We start from the raw sequence: 13,212 nt of genomic DNA, 5'->3' as shown, positions 1-13,212 counted from the left end.
CGAGATGAGCGCCGCAACCCCAGAGTCGGCCACGACTGGACCTAATGGTCAGGGGTCCCTTTACCTTTACTAAATCTCATTAAATTTAAGGGGACTTACTTTTGAGGAGACTCACATAGTATTGCATTGTTAGTATTTTAAAAGGGAAAAAAAAACAACAGCTAAAGGATGGGGCAGGTCGCTATTATTATTATTCTTCTTTCATTAACCGTGTATACTGCTCTTCGTCTGAAGATCTCAGGGCTGCTCACAGCGCGAAGCGGCGAGTATCCAGCGCGCACGCGCCGACCTTTTGCTGTTCCAGGGGGAGGAGCCGTCCTGGCGAGGCGCCTTTGGATCGGGGGTTTGGCGATCGGCTGCGATTCCTCGCCAGAGACGGAAGGAAGTCCCGAAGCCCGCACTTGACGCTTGCCGAGCTATCGATCTTCTTTTTTCCCAAAGCCACCCTCGCTGGTGCAGCCGCTCGTAGTAGTGTTCGGGAAGCAGCCGACATGGTGAGACGGGTGGGGATCGGGGGCCGGCGGGAGGGAGGGAGGGAGGGAGACCCAGAAAGAGCCCGGGGAGAGATCGCGGGGAGGCTGCGTCTCCCTCGTCCGAGTAGGTGGGTGAGTCAGCACATCGGAGTGGTGGTTGTGTCTGGGCCCAGGTTGTGCCTCTTCTCCTGCCGTCTTCAGGAGCCTGAAGCCTCCCAGCTCTGCCTCCGCATCTCTTTGGCTGATCCCTCCGCCTTCTCCCTAAATCAAACTTCCCTGCAATCCCAAATCTTCTTTTTCGCGCCTCCGAGCCCCTTCCGCAAGAAAGGGGCAGCAGCAGCATCAATCCCTCCCGCACCGTTTGTTCAGTTTCCCCCCCATAAAAGAATAAGATAATCCGCCTTTCTCTAAGATGCAGGGACTATTATGGCTGCCCCAACGCCTCAACCCGATAATAATCTCAAATTCTCTTATCCTTAACCGAAAGCGAAACTCCTTTCTCATCCCTTCGAAATCGCAGGCTTGTCAGGCAAGATAAAATGTCTGACAAGAAACTGTTTGCCGTCCAATTTTTCTGTATAACCTCCAGAGGAAGCATATGTCCAGTTTGCACAAAGAGCTAATCATTCACCATTGCTCAATGATGCAGCATTTTATTCTGCTTCATGACTCCATTGTTCTCCTCTGTATGACTTCGGGGTGGCGGGGGAGGACTTTTCTCAGGGTGAAAGTTGAACAGGTATGTGGCTGTATCAAATAACTTAGAGCCCCGGTGGTGCCAGTTTCCAGTTTTACTTCTTCCGGGTATTTTATGAGCAAGAGACAGGTACTTCAGCATGATTTCTTGAATTAAATATAGGCCTTCATGTAGCCCTCACATGCACCTTCATATAATCAAATTTTAATTTGCAAATTTCTTGCTTGGAACACATCTTAGAATTTTCTTGATCCCCACCAAAATAGCAGAAAAGTGTTCTGCTAAAATTTCATTAATGTAGGCGTTTCAAATTTGGTTTAAAAATGCCAAAGTGCTTCAATGTCTTGTAAACCTGAATGCAGCCCTTCAAAGAGAACTGAAACCATTTGATTCAACATGGCTAGTGTGGGGCAGTTAATGCTGTAGAAAGCTGTTATTCTGCAGTTGTCTAGTAGTGTGTTGGTTCATGCTTTGATTAGCCGAAAAAGGCATGATGTTGCTCTTACTGTAATCAAAAGCAAAACTTACCTTGATTTTAAGGAAGCAGGATTGTAGTGTTAGACTTGGGACTTGTTTCTGTTCAGCATGTTCAGTGTCAGGTTGCTAATTACAAATCATTTCTTTAAAGCTCCTCTCCTTAAAAATGTTCTTTCTTATACCTAATCCATGATAACATGATTAGGTCATGTGCCTATGCTACTTACTGCACTGTTTTCAATAACTTTGAGTAATTCTAATCTCTTCCTTTCCCATACCTTACCTTATTTCTCCCTTCCTCCCTATGCCTAGCTTTGCATTCTGAGCTTCTTAGCAAACCTAAATAATTGTGAAGTGCCACATTTAAACGAACAAACCTTCTTCAGGTATCAGGTTGGCCACCGTGAGAACAGGATGTTAAGAGTAGATGGGCCTTTGGCCTGAACCAACAGGGCTGTTCTTATGTCTTACTTTAAAATGATTTAAAGCATAATGTTGTACCTTTGTAGCTGATAATGCTACTCATGTTAATAGATTCTATTTTGTGCACTTTAGTTTCGCAACCAGTATGACAATGATGTCACCGTTTGGAGCCCTCAGGTATTATTATTATTATTTTATTTGTTTATTATTTTTCTCAACTCAGTGCAGTGATTTGTACCTAACTTTAATAGCCAAAGGAATATGCTAGTAAACAGTTTTCCATATGGGTTTGATTGATTCCCTAGACATTGTGGAAAGTGCAATCATTTTTTTTAAAGAGAAAGTTGTACGAACTAGTGTGTACACAGTTATACCAGTTCCTGTTTTGTGTGTATGCTTGTGCTGTTTGTGACTGAACAACAGAGATCCTTTCCAAATGGATGGTAATTCTTCAGGTATTTTATATTTAACTTGGTGTGAAAAATATTTAGGGTTGCTTGGTCAGAACATAATTGTATCAATGTGCCAAACACTGTCTTGTGAAGGCATTAACTCCACTGGAACATAAAAAGGCATTTGTTATATTCCATTCATTGGTAAACTATGGAATTATAAAAGGCATATATGTATTTGGAATGAAATATATCTGGCAGCCCAAAGTAAAAAGACTTCCTGGGAAGGTTGTGGTGCTGGGAGAGAACGCACATGCAAGCCAAGTTGCAGCGCTTAACTATGTTAGTTCAGAAGTTCCTTGTTACTGTAACTTGGTGTGTATTTTCTCTCTCTCTATCTCTTTCACCTTCCCAGTTGCAATGGTGCCAGAAGATTGATTATTGCAGTATGCAATATGATCAATGTACTTCTGGAGTCAGCACATTTTAAAAGAGGAACATTTTAATCTGTGTTTTCTTCTCTAGGGGCGAATTCACCAAATTGAATATGCAATGGAGGCTGTGAAGCAAGGCTCTGCAACTGTTGGACTAAAATCAAAGAACCATGCTGTTCTAGTTGCTTTAAAGGTAAACATTAGGATAAAGCTTGGAGTTCATCCCTCACCCTCTTTAAAATGAGAAGAGGATGCATGCAATTCTTTCCTACTATAATATGTCAGTGGTAAGAGGGACTATTGTATAGGGCAAGTATCTCTGGAAGTGTGGGTTTGAATCCCACCGCTGCCAAGCATCCTTGTAGTTGGTAGAGCAAGAAACTTAATTTCATGGTTGTGGGTTTGAGCACCACATTGGGGAAAAGATTCCTGCATTGCAGAGGGTAGATGACTCTTGTGGTCCTGTCCAACTCTACAATGCTATGATTCTATAATAGATCTGAACCCATCTATTATACAGTTGTAAGCCTAATTACCATGAAGTAAATTACTGCATTCTAAATGCTCTGGAAATAATAGAACATAATGGTGCTTTTTCCTTTGCTAAATACACTACCCACCATTAATCATTGCTGAGCTGCTGCCAGATAGACAGTACAAGCAGCGATGGTTTTAGGCGTGTCTGATATGTGCACAACTGCGCCAAACCTAGAAGTGACTAGAAAACGTCACAAAAGTGGGGCAGGGGCAGAATGGTATGTTTGCAGACTTTTTCAGTCATGCTTCAAATATACATGATTTCACTAAAATGTGCTGTGCCTCACAATGCAATCCCCACATAAATGCGGAGTTGCCTATACTGAGCTACCTAGAAGAGTGGTTCCCAGTTGCCGAAGTACAGCAGACCCCGTTTTTCAAAAGCCACTACTTTTGAAAATTTTGATATGTCTATGATAATTTTTGTTATGTGAATGTTGCAACAGACCGCCTGGGTGGGTTATGCAGACCTGGGGTCCGTGGACCACCAATTGGGAACCCCTGGTCTGGACCAATCATCTGGCAGTGTACCGCATCTTCATGTGTTCATAAGAAGGGATGGATAAAATACTCTCCATTCAGTTGTTACTATATCCATACTTGTCATTGTCAAAATGTTTGTGTGACTCACAACTATTTTTTCTGTGTTTAGAGGGCACAGTCTGAGCTGGCAGCTCATCAGAAAAAAATCTTATATGTTGACAACCATATCGGTATTTCAATTGCTGGACTTACAGCTGATGCAAGACTTCTATGGTAATTTTGCAAATTGGTTTATTTCATATATAGGGCACAGAGATAAAATCACACATATTTTACTGCATTTCAAATATTTATATGCCTCCTTTTAAGAATAAATTAAAATTGCATGTAAACCCCAGTGGTACCATTGATTGGAATTAAAGCAAATTTATAAACACATTGTCTGGGATTCAGCTAAGAGGTGGCCAGTATTGTGAGAGGGCAGGGGAAGGGGCTGAGATGGGCAGAACAGTGACTTGCTAGGCAATGTTGTGCATGTCTACTCAGAAGTAAGTGCTATTGAGTTCAGTGGCGTTTGTTCCCAAGTAAGTGAATATAGGATTGCAGCCTGAATAAACACTATTTCTTCTTATTCTGTTATATTTATCCATTGCTTTTCACATGCAGAAGAATGTCCCAAAGTGATTTGCAGCATAACTAACATTAAAACCTTGTATAAAACACAGTGGCTAAACATACTCTGTCCAGTAACTTCTTGGCAGTGGTGAGATTTGAGCACTGCTTGCTGCTGCAACCCCCAAGCATTATAATTCTAGCTGAACAGCTTGCCTAAGCTGGTGCCCTCTAGATGGGCCTACTGCAGGCCACTCCAGTAATCATAACAAGGATCAAAGCTACACCTAGAATGAAACCTGTGCATAACAAGCCATCTACTGGTGTATTTTTGTTTGTCTCTTTGAATCCTGCAGCAATTTCATGCGCCAGGAGTGTCTGGATTCTAGATTTGTATTTGACAGACCTCTTCCAGTGTCTCGACTAGTATCTCTGATTGGAAGCAGTATCCTTTTTTTGTGATTGTTATCGTGAGACGCTCATAGTTGTCAAGATTATGCTCTGCTCTTGACCAATGTTCTTACTACTTCAATAAGTGTATTGATCAATGTATTGACTTGTGTAAGAACTAAACTAGTGCAGGAGACCTTTTGCTTTAATATTAAAGGATCCACTGATCCCTGGAAAATTTCAGCCACAGATGGTAGTGGTAAAAACCAAATGATAAAGTTGAAGAGTTATACTCAAAAGTGTTACTCAGCTGATGGTAAGGCTTCTATCACCAAAACTGGGAGAGAAGTAATTTTCTGCAGCTCCAGCCCACCCATCACCCCCAAATTCTGCTCTAGAGGATTGGGAGGTCCTCCAGAGCAGATGAGGGAGGGAGAATATATCTGAAAATTGATTATCTTCTGCTATCAGAGGTCTTAATATCCACTGGGTGACACCCTTGAGTATAACTCGGAATGTTTGAATGGTTCTGCACGTTCATGTTACTTGAGCAGTAAGTGATAACTTGTGTGTAGTTGCCACAATAAATCAAGTGCATATATGTTGAATATTTGTGTTGAGTATTCACAGGCATTTGGTTTAGTGGGGGGTTTCTCTGCTCAGCTGTTTTGTGGGTTGTGTTTAATTGAAATGTGTGTTGCTGGTGTGTGTTTTAATAGCTTTCCTTTTAAATGCTATCTGCTATAATAATAATAATAATAATAATAATTTATTATTTATACCCCGCCCATCTGGCTGAGTTTCCCCAGCCACTCTGGGCGGCATTACTAGCATTACTAGTACTTCTCTCTATTTGTAAGCCTTAAGGCCCCCTTGAGGGTGGAAAAGTGGGATAGAAATGTGTTTATAACTGAAATATACATGCCGTTTGAGACACATTCCTCAGCTTGTCCAAGAAACGCAGATACCAACACAACGGTATGGCAGAAGGCCATATGGTGTCGGACTTCTCATTGCAGGCTATGATGTAAGGCTGCTTTTCATACTTGTCTCTCACATATTCCTTGGATGATACATTATTCTAAAGTATAACGAGAGTTTTCTATGCTAGAAGAAGCATTGTACTATATTGGCAACATGGCAGTAAACAGAGGGTTCTGTCCAAGGACTGTCCTGTGAGCACAAGACCCTTTGATCTAGTGGAGGTGTCCACTAAGGGGAACTGATTTTTGCTGATTGCCCCACTCCCCCCCCCCCCCCATTCTATACTGTCACAAGCCATAACCTCCAGAATAGGTTTTGGGGGGATGGAGGGCGGGGAATCGGCAAAACCCACTTCTCCATCTCACTGCTTGTGGAATGCTCTCCCCAGGGAGGTTTGCCTGGCGCCTTCATTATACACCTTTAGACAACAGGCGAAAACATTTCTCTTTGACCGGTTGACATTCAATGCCCTTTTAATTGTGTTATGGAAAGGAGGATTATTGGTTTGCTTTAGTTCTTGTTTTTATTCTGCTTTTTATACAGTTGTACCTTGGATCCTGAACGCCTCGGTGCTCGGACGTTTCGGCTCCTGAACGCCGCAAACCTGGAAGTGAGTGCTCCAGTTTGTGAACGTTCTTTAGAACCCGAACGTCCGACCAGGTTTCTGAACGCTTTGGTTTTTGAACGTTTTGGAAGTCAAACAGACTTCCGGAACAGATTCCGTTTGACTTCCAAGGTATGACTGTATTGTAATTTTATGTTGTGAACCACTCTGATCTACAGCTATAGGGTGGTATACAAATTTATTTAAGAATAAGAAGACTCCACTGCTGCAGTAACAGTACAAGGAGAATCAGTTGTATTTCATCCTATATGCAAGGCATGAAACATATGGTATAGTATTAGCACCATATTATTTTAGGCCTTTGGTCAGGAAACCTGAAAATCGTGTATGTACCCATATATGTTAATTACAGATTTATTTGTTGCATTCTTTTGAAATAAAATAGAATGGACATATCTTTATGCTATTTCATGGTAAATAAATAATGTCCCTTTGTTTTACTAGGATATGGGTCCCCATATCTTCCAGACCTGTCCTTCTGCAAATTATTTTGACTGCAAAGCAATGTCCATTGGAGCTAGATCCCAGTCAGCTCGAACTTACTTGGAGCGACACATGACCGAATTTGCTGACTGTAAGTGTTTGGTCTCCTCTATCTGATTTGTAGTACAGTCCTCTATATGATTTGGCTCCTGAACGCCTTTGTTACTGTACGTTTTGGCTCCTGAACACCGAAAAGCCAAAAGTGTTTCAATTTTTGAACATTTTTCAGAAGCTGAAGGTCTGACGCGGCTTCTGCTTGAGTGCAGGAAGCTCCTGCAGCCAATCGGAAGCCGCACCTTGGTTGTCGAACATTTCGGAAGCCGAACAGGCTTCTGGAATGGATTAAGTTTGACAACCAAAGTTTGACTGTGGGATGTTTTGCACATATTGCTCTACCCCTTTCTCTCATGTACATGTTGTGTTCCTGGTTTATTGCTGAGCAGACTTTGACTGGTAATCCCCGGCATGGGGAGGGAGAGAGTGCTTTGAAACTTCCCCTTCCCTGCAGGAGAAATACAGTGGTACCTCCGGTTGCAAACGGGATCCGTTCCAGAGGTCCGGCCGTATCTCGAGGAATTCACAACCGGGTGACTGCTCCTCCTCATGCACGCAGTTTAGCACTTCTGTGCATGCGGCAAAACCCAGAAAAATACTTCCAGGTTTGCCGCATTCGCATCCCGAAGATTACGTATCGAGAGGGATACATAAGTGTAGGTATGACTGTCCTGAGCTTCTGAACTGGTCATAACTGAAAACGTATTTTACAGGTAATTTGAATGAGCTAGTTAAGCATGGACTACGTGCCTTGAGAGAGACTCTTCCTGCAGAACAGGATCTGACTACTAAGGCAAGTGCTGGAACCTTTTTTTTATTTGTGGTCTGTTCTATGATTTTGGAGCGTAAGACTAGCAAAGCACAATACAGAAGGGGGATGAATCCTATCATTTGTGTAAGTGGAAGCCAAAATTCACAACTGAAGAGTTGTACGTAGTGAAGATTATTCAGGTAAAAAGATACAAAATAACCCTTTTACCAGTGCACCCAGAACTCCTGAACTGTATCATTAGCTTAAGCAACTCTGCTACATTTGAACAGCACTTGCATGCATCACTTCTATACATGTTTGTGCAAACACTGGAAATGTGCTTACCTACTTATAAATAGCAGATGATAGCCAAGTCAGTCATTTGCCAGTGATTCAAGTGGGTCTGCTCTGAATATGGCTAATATTGGATATTGACCAGCACTAGTAGAGGAGACACTTGTATGCATAATAACACTAGTTCCGATTATCTGGATAGCTTGAATAACAGCAGGCCTATGTGAAATTCTGGGGTTTGGGGCCAAAGTAATAAAGGCAATGTTTGAGCTGCTCCAGGAATTCTTGGACGAGCAGGTTTTTCTGGACCTATTCCAGTCAAATACATACGTATGTGATCAAAGGCTTATGTATATTGGGGAATGTCCTGTATGTACCTGCCACTTTTGTATCTACTCCATGGTGGTGTTCCATATCCTGTCATTTTACTGATTTGTGAGGCCACAAGGGTACAGGACTGCTCCTTCATAGCAATTAATACATTGTGAGATGCTTTGCCAGCTAAGGTGCACCTTGCTTCACCTATGCTGGCTTGTCATCATGATTAAAATCAGGCATCACCAAACTCAGCCTTCCAGCTGTTTTGGGACTACAACTCCCATCATCCCTGGCTAACAGGACCAGTGGTCAGGGATGATGGGAACTGTAGTCCCAAAATAGCTGGAGGGCCGAGTATGGGGATGCCTGATTAAAATGAACATGCATGTCTTGGCTTTTGTCAATGGGGTGTTTTTAAGTCCCTTCCTCAAATTCCCCCCTTCCTCGTGCCCCCATGGCTTTGAGCTTGTGGCCCCAAAACTTGTTGCCGTTGCAGCTTTGTATATATAAGAATAACTGATGTGTACATAGAGCTATTTAAGATTCGCTCTCCTTCCCGGTGGCTCCCTCGCTCCCTCCCACCTTGTGTGCCTGCACCCTGTCTCTCCTTCAGTCATGCTGAAACTCGCCTCTCGCTCTCCTTTGCCTCCACACAGCCAAAGGAGGAATGCAGATTGGATGGTTGTAAATAAAGTAAAAGATTCCATAAAAAAATAAAATAAAATAAAATAAAATGAACAGGAGGTGTTGCTTGGTGTCTATCATGGAGGTGGCTAATATTTTGCTTTATCGGGCGGGATTTACCTAACCAGCCTCATCAGCAGAAGCCCTACACAAAGACTTCTGCACGGGCACAATGTTGGGAAAGAATGGTCTAAATCCTCCTGACTTTCCTTTGAACAGATGTTCATAATCTGTGCTGCAGAAAGACAGTGGCACCTTTCTTAGTTTTCCAATTATCATTTAACAGAATGTTTCCATCGGGATTGTTGGTAAAGACATGGAGTTCACTATTTATGATGATGATGATGTAGCACCATTCCTAGAAGGACTTGAAGAAAGACCCCAGAGAAAGGTACGCAAATTTAATACGACACATTAAATTTACTTATACAGTAACATTTTGTAAAATGCCTGATTTTAGTGTTCTATAAGCTGTGGTTTTGCTACTACTATTTTCTTTTATCCACCTCACCCCACCTCAATTGTAATGAACCTGTCCACATTCTGCAGTCTTCCGCTGAGGCATTTCTTTAGTTTCCCTGTCTTTGAAGGAGTAGTGATTGGAGAGAGGACCTTTTGGGGTTGTGAAACCCCTTCTGTGGAAAATTGTCCCCAGTCTTGAGATCTGCTTTTTGTCCTTTCGGCACTAGAAAAAGGCATTATTTTAAATTAACAAGCCTGGTCCAATATTTAACCTCTGGAGAAATGAGACTCATATACTTTGCTAACGTTTAACTGTCTTAATTGTCCTAATTATATTAGTAATTGTTAATAGGTAATTATTTTATTGGTCCTGCAGGAGATATCTAATAAAAGGCAATAACTTTTGCTGATTTCTCCTCCCCATCTACCACCCCAGCAGCCCTCAAAATCTGTTCTGAACAGATTCTAACTCTCTAGAATACATTTTCTGACTGCTGCAGGAGCGGGGGGAATCAACAAAAATAGCCCCTTCAGATGCCATGGCACTAAAGATAAGCTGGATATCACAAAGTATTTTTAAGGAAGTTGTCCTGTAAATGGGGACAATGAGAGGACACTTAATAGGCTCCAGTATGAAATTATTTAGTACAACCATTATTGGGGTTTTCAGTCACATAATCATGTTTATCTAAAAAGTTTTTCATATTGGACACTCTTATCTATATTGGAATTTCAGAACCATTTTTTAAATAAGAGGAACAAATTACAGTTAAAGCAGGCATGTATATTATGGCTGCTGTCAGGCTTGGGAACTAAATGGGAATTATATTAAAGTTGCAAAGATTTGATTTAAAAAGATATATCATGGCCTAATTTGATTTTGATTCTATGCAATTATTTAGTGCAGAATTGTGGAATATTGAAAATCAGAATTGACTTGGCCTCTAAAATTAAATATTGGTGGGGTTTTATATTTGTAAGATTTTGTTCTATAATTTGCTACCAATGACAATTAAAACTGACGTAGTTTTAATTATATTTAATATTTTAATTTTACCTTTTCCAGACTGCTCAACCTGCTGAAGAACCTGCAGAAAAGGCTGAAGAACCAATGGAGCACTAATCATTGTGCATGCACTTCAGACACAGGAATGCCAGAGCATGCATTTGTATTCTGTTAACATAACTCTGAGATAAATGCATATTGTAGTGATACATTCTAGTGAGTTGGTCTACAAAAATGTATTGCCAAAAATCCTAAACTGGCAGCAAAGAATTAATAACTGACCACTGCTCTTGAGATGTCATTTTCTAGAAACTATGGAATATTGTTTTATATGAAAAAGCTTGTTTTCCTGTCATAAAGGCGTTGATTAAATAAACCTGTTTCTTGAAACAACTTGCTCTGGTTTTTATTTTTTTAATTCTTTAAATCAGGAAAAGCAAAATCATTATCACTGCTTCTTGAGGGAGAAAGTTCCATAGTTCAACTACGCACTATGTGAAGAAGTACTTTCTTTTCTCTGTCCTGAATTGTCTAACATTCAGTTTCATGGGATGGCCCTGAGTTCTAGTGTTATGAGGCGGGGGAGGACTTTTTTCTATCCTCTATCTATATGCCTGAGACCTGCGGGTATAGGGTGGGTATATAAAATCAATAAATAATAAGAATAATGCTTGCACAATCACCTCAATACTGCAACCTTTCCTCAGAGGAGTTGCAACACCCCCTTGATCGTTTTTGTTGCACTTTTCTGACCTTTGAGATGTGATCAGAACAAGAGGTCGGCAACCTAAGACCCATGCGCCACAAGCAGCCCATGGGGGTCATTTACCGTATTTTTTGCTCTATAAGACACACTTTCCCCCTCTTAAAAAGTAAGGGGAAATGTGTGTGCGTCTTATGGAGCGAATGTAGGCGGGAGGCTCTGCTCAGCGCTGCCTTTAAAGAGCCGCGTGGAGCGTGTGTGTGTGTCTTGGGGGCTTTTCCCCGAGGAGGGAGAAGGGCTGCCCTTCTCCCTCCTCAGGGGAAAGCCCCCAAGAGCCGCACACACTCTCCGTACGCTCTTTAAAGGGAGCACGACTCATGGGGGAGCCTTTCTCTCGCTGCCCAGGAGAGGCTGTGCACGGCTATCCCATAAGCCAGGACAGCAAGAGGGATCACTGCGCAGCGTTCCCGCTTGCTGTCCTGGCTTCTGGTTTAGCCCCGCGCAGCCTCTTCCGCTGTGTGCAGCTATCCCATAAGCCGGGACAGCAAGAGGCTATCCCAGAAGCCAGATCCCTCTTGCTGTTCTGGCTTCTGGGAGTCAGAATATTTTTTTTTTCTTGTTTTCCTCCTCCAAAAACTAGGTGCGTCTTATGGTCAGGTGCGTCTTATAGAGTGAAAAGTAACCAGCCCATGTATCCGCCACCTGCCGCCCATTTGGTTGGCTCCTATGGCTCGATGCAGAGTGGGGACCGCCTTCCGCGACACTAGCTGGGAATGGGAAGCTGCGCACGTCTCCTCTGCGCAGAACAGCGCTGGAAATAGTGTTTGTGCATGCACGCGTGTGCACACTGGCCCACCGCGGCATCTGCAGGACCATGAACCGGCCCAAGCCATAAAAACTTTGCCGACCCCTGATACACAGTATATATACCAAATGCAGTTACACCATAGATTTGCATAATTGCATTATGATATTGGCAGTTTATTGTCAAATCCTTTCCTAATGATCCCTAGCTTGGAATTTGCCGCCTTCACAGCTGCCACACACTGGGCCATTCATGGAACTATTCGCTTTGACTCCAAGGTCTTGACTGCTTGTCAGTCACCACCAGTTCAGACTCCATGAGGATATATAAGAAATTAAGATTGTGTTTGACGCACATCACTTTAAATTTGTTTACGCTGAATTTCACTTGTCCATTTACTGCCCAGTCACTCAGTTCAGAGGTATTTTTGGAGCTTTTCACAATCTCTTTACCATCTCTGTACAGTATCATTGGGAAACTGGACCACCACACTACTCACCCTTAACTCTAGATAATTTATGAACCATTCTATGATTCTACAAAAATAAAAAGCACAGGTTGAATAGGATACTAGATGCGTGTCTGTCTGGAAGTAATCCTACTGAATTGAATGTGGCTTAGGCTAGCAACCTAAGGCTATTATCAGGATTTTTTTTCAGTTCAAGGCAACACCCCCTCCCTGAGTCAGTATGCCAGTGTTGGATGGGGCAACTGATGTGAATTTTGCCTTTGTACCCTAGCCTAGTTTCCACACCCTCACACAACCTGTCAGGCAAGCAAGAAGCACAGTCAGAGTTCAGGGACCCATTCCAGCTACCACAAGCAAGGCTGAGCAAAGACTGATAAGGGGCGGAGCAAAGACTGATAAGGGATGAAGGATACACGCAGGGCCGGATTTAGGTTTGATGAGGCCCTAAGCTACTGAAGGTAATGGGGCCCTTTAGATGTCCAGCTGTCCTTTGCCAACAACAAATTGCCCTGCTTTTTGTGTTGAATATATGCTATATGGTAATTTATGGACCCAATAGGTATCTAAAGCCATTTGCACATAACAAATAGGAGCCTACACAACACAATCCACTGTTGCTGTATGTAGGTTTTTATTTTGTTTTTTATCTTATGTTT

At 42.3% G+C, this 13,212-nt stretch overlaps 1 protein-coding gene across 1 annotated transcript; it reads left to right on the top strand.

The window, feature by feature from the left end:
- Positions 1–339: 339 nt before the first annotated feature.
- Positions 340–10,972, top strand: PSMA1 (proteasome 20S subunit alpha 1). Its single transcript, XM_081926146.1, has 10 exons — positions 340–494; positions 2,203–2,247; positions 2,988–3,089; positions 4,086–4,189; positions 4,885–4,973; positions 5,875–5,945; positions 6,972–7,101; positions 7,778–7,857; positions 9,398–9,502; positions 10,640–10,972. The coding sequence occupies exons 1-10, from the start codon at positions 492–494 to the stop codon at positions 10,694–10,696; spliced, it is 786 nt and encodes a 261-aa protein (XP_081782272.1). The 5' UTR covers positions 340–491; the 3' UTR covers positions 10,697–10,972.
- Positions 10,973–13,212: the final 2,240 nt, after the last annotated feature.

This window comes from Podarcis melisellensis, assembly GCF_964234715.1.
Source record: "Podarcis melisellensis genome assembly, chromosome: 1".
NCBI classification, from domain to species: Eukaryota; Metazoa; Chordata; class Lepidosauria; order Squamata; family Lacertidae; genus Podarcis; species Podarcis melisellensis.
The sequence above is the reverse complement of the archived record's forward strand: the minus strand, read 5'-3'. Positions and strand labels throughout refer to the sequence as shown.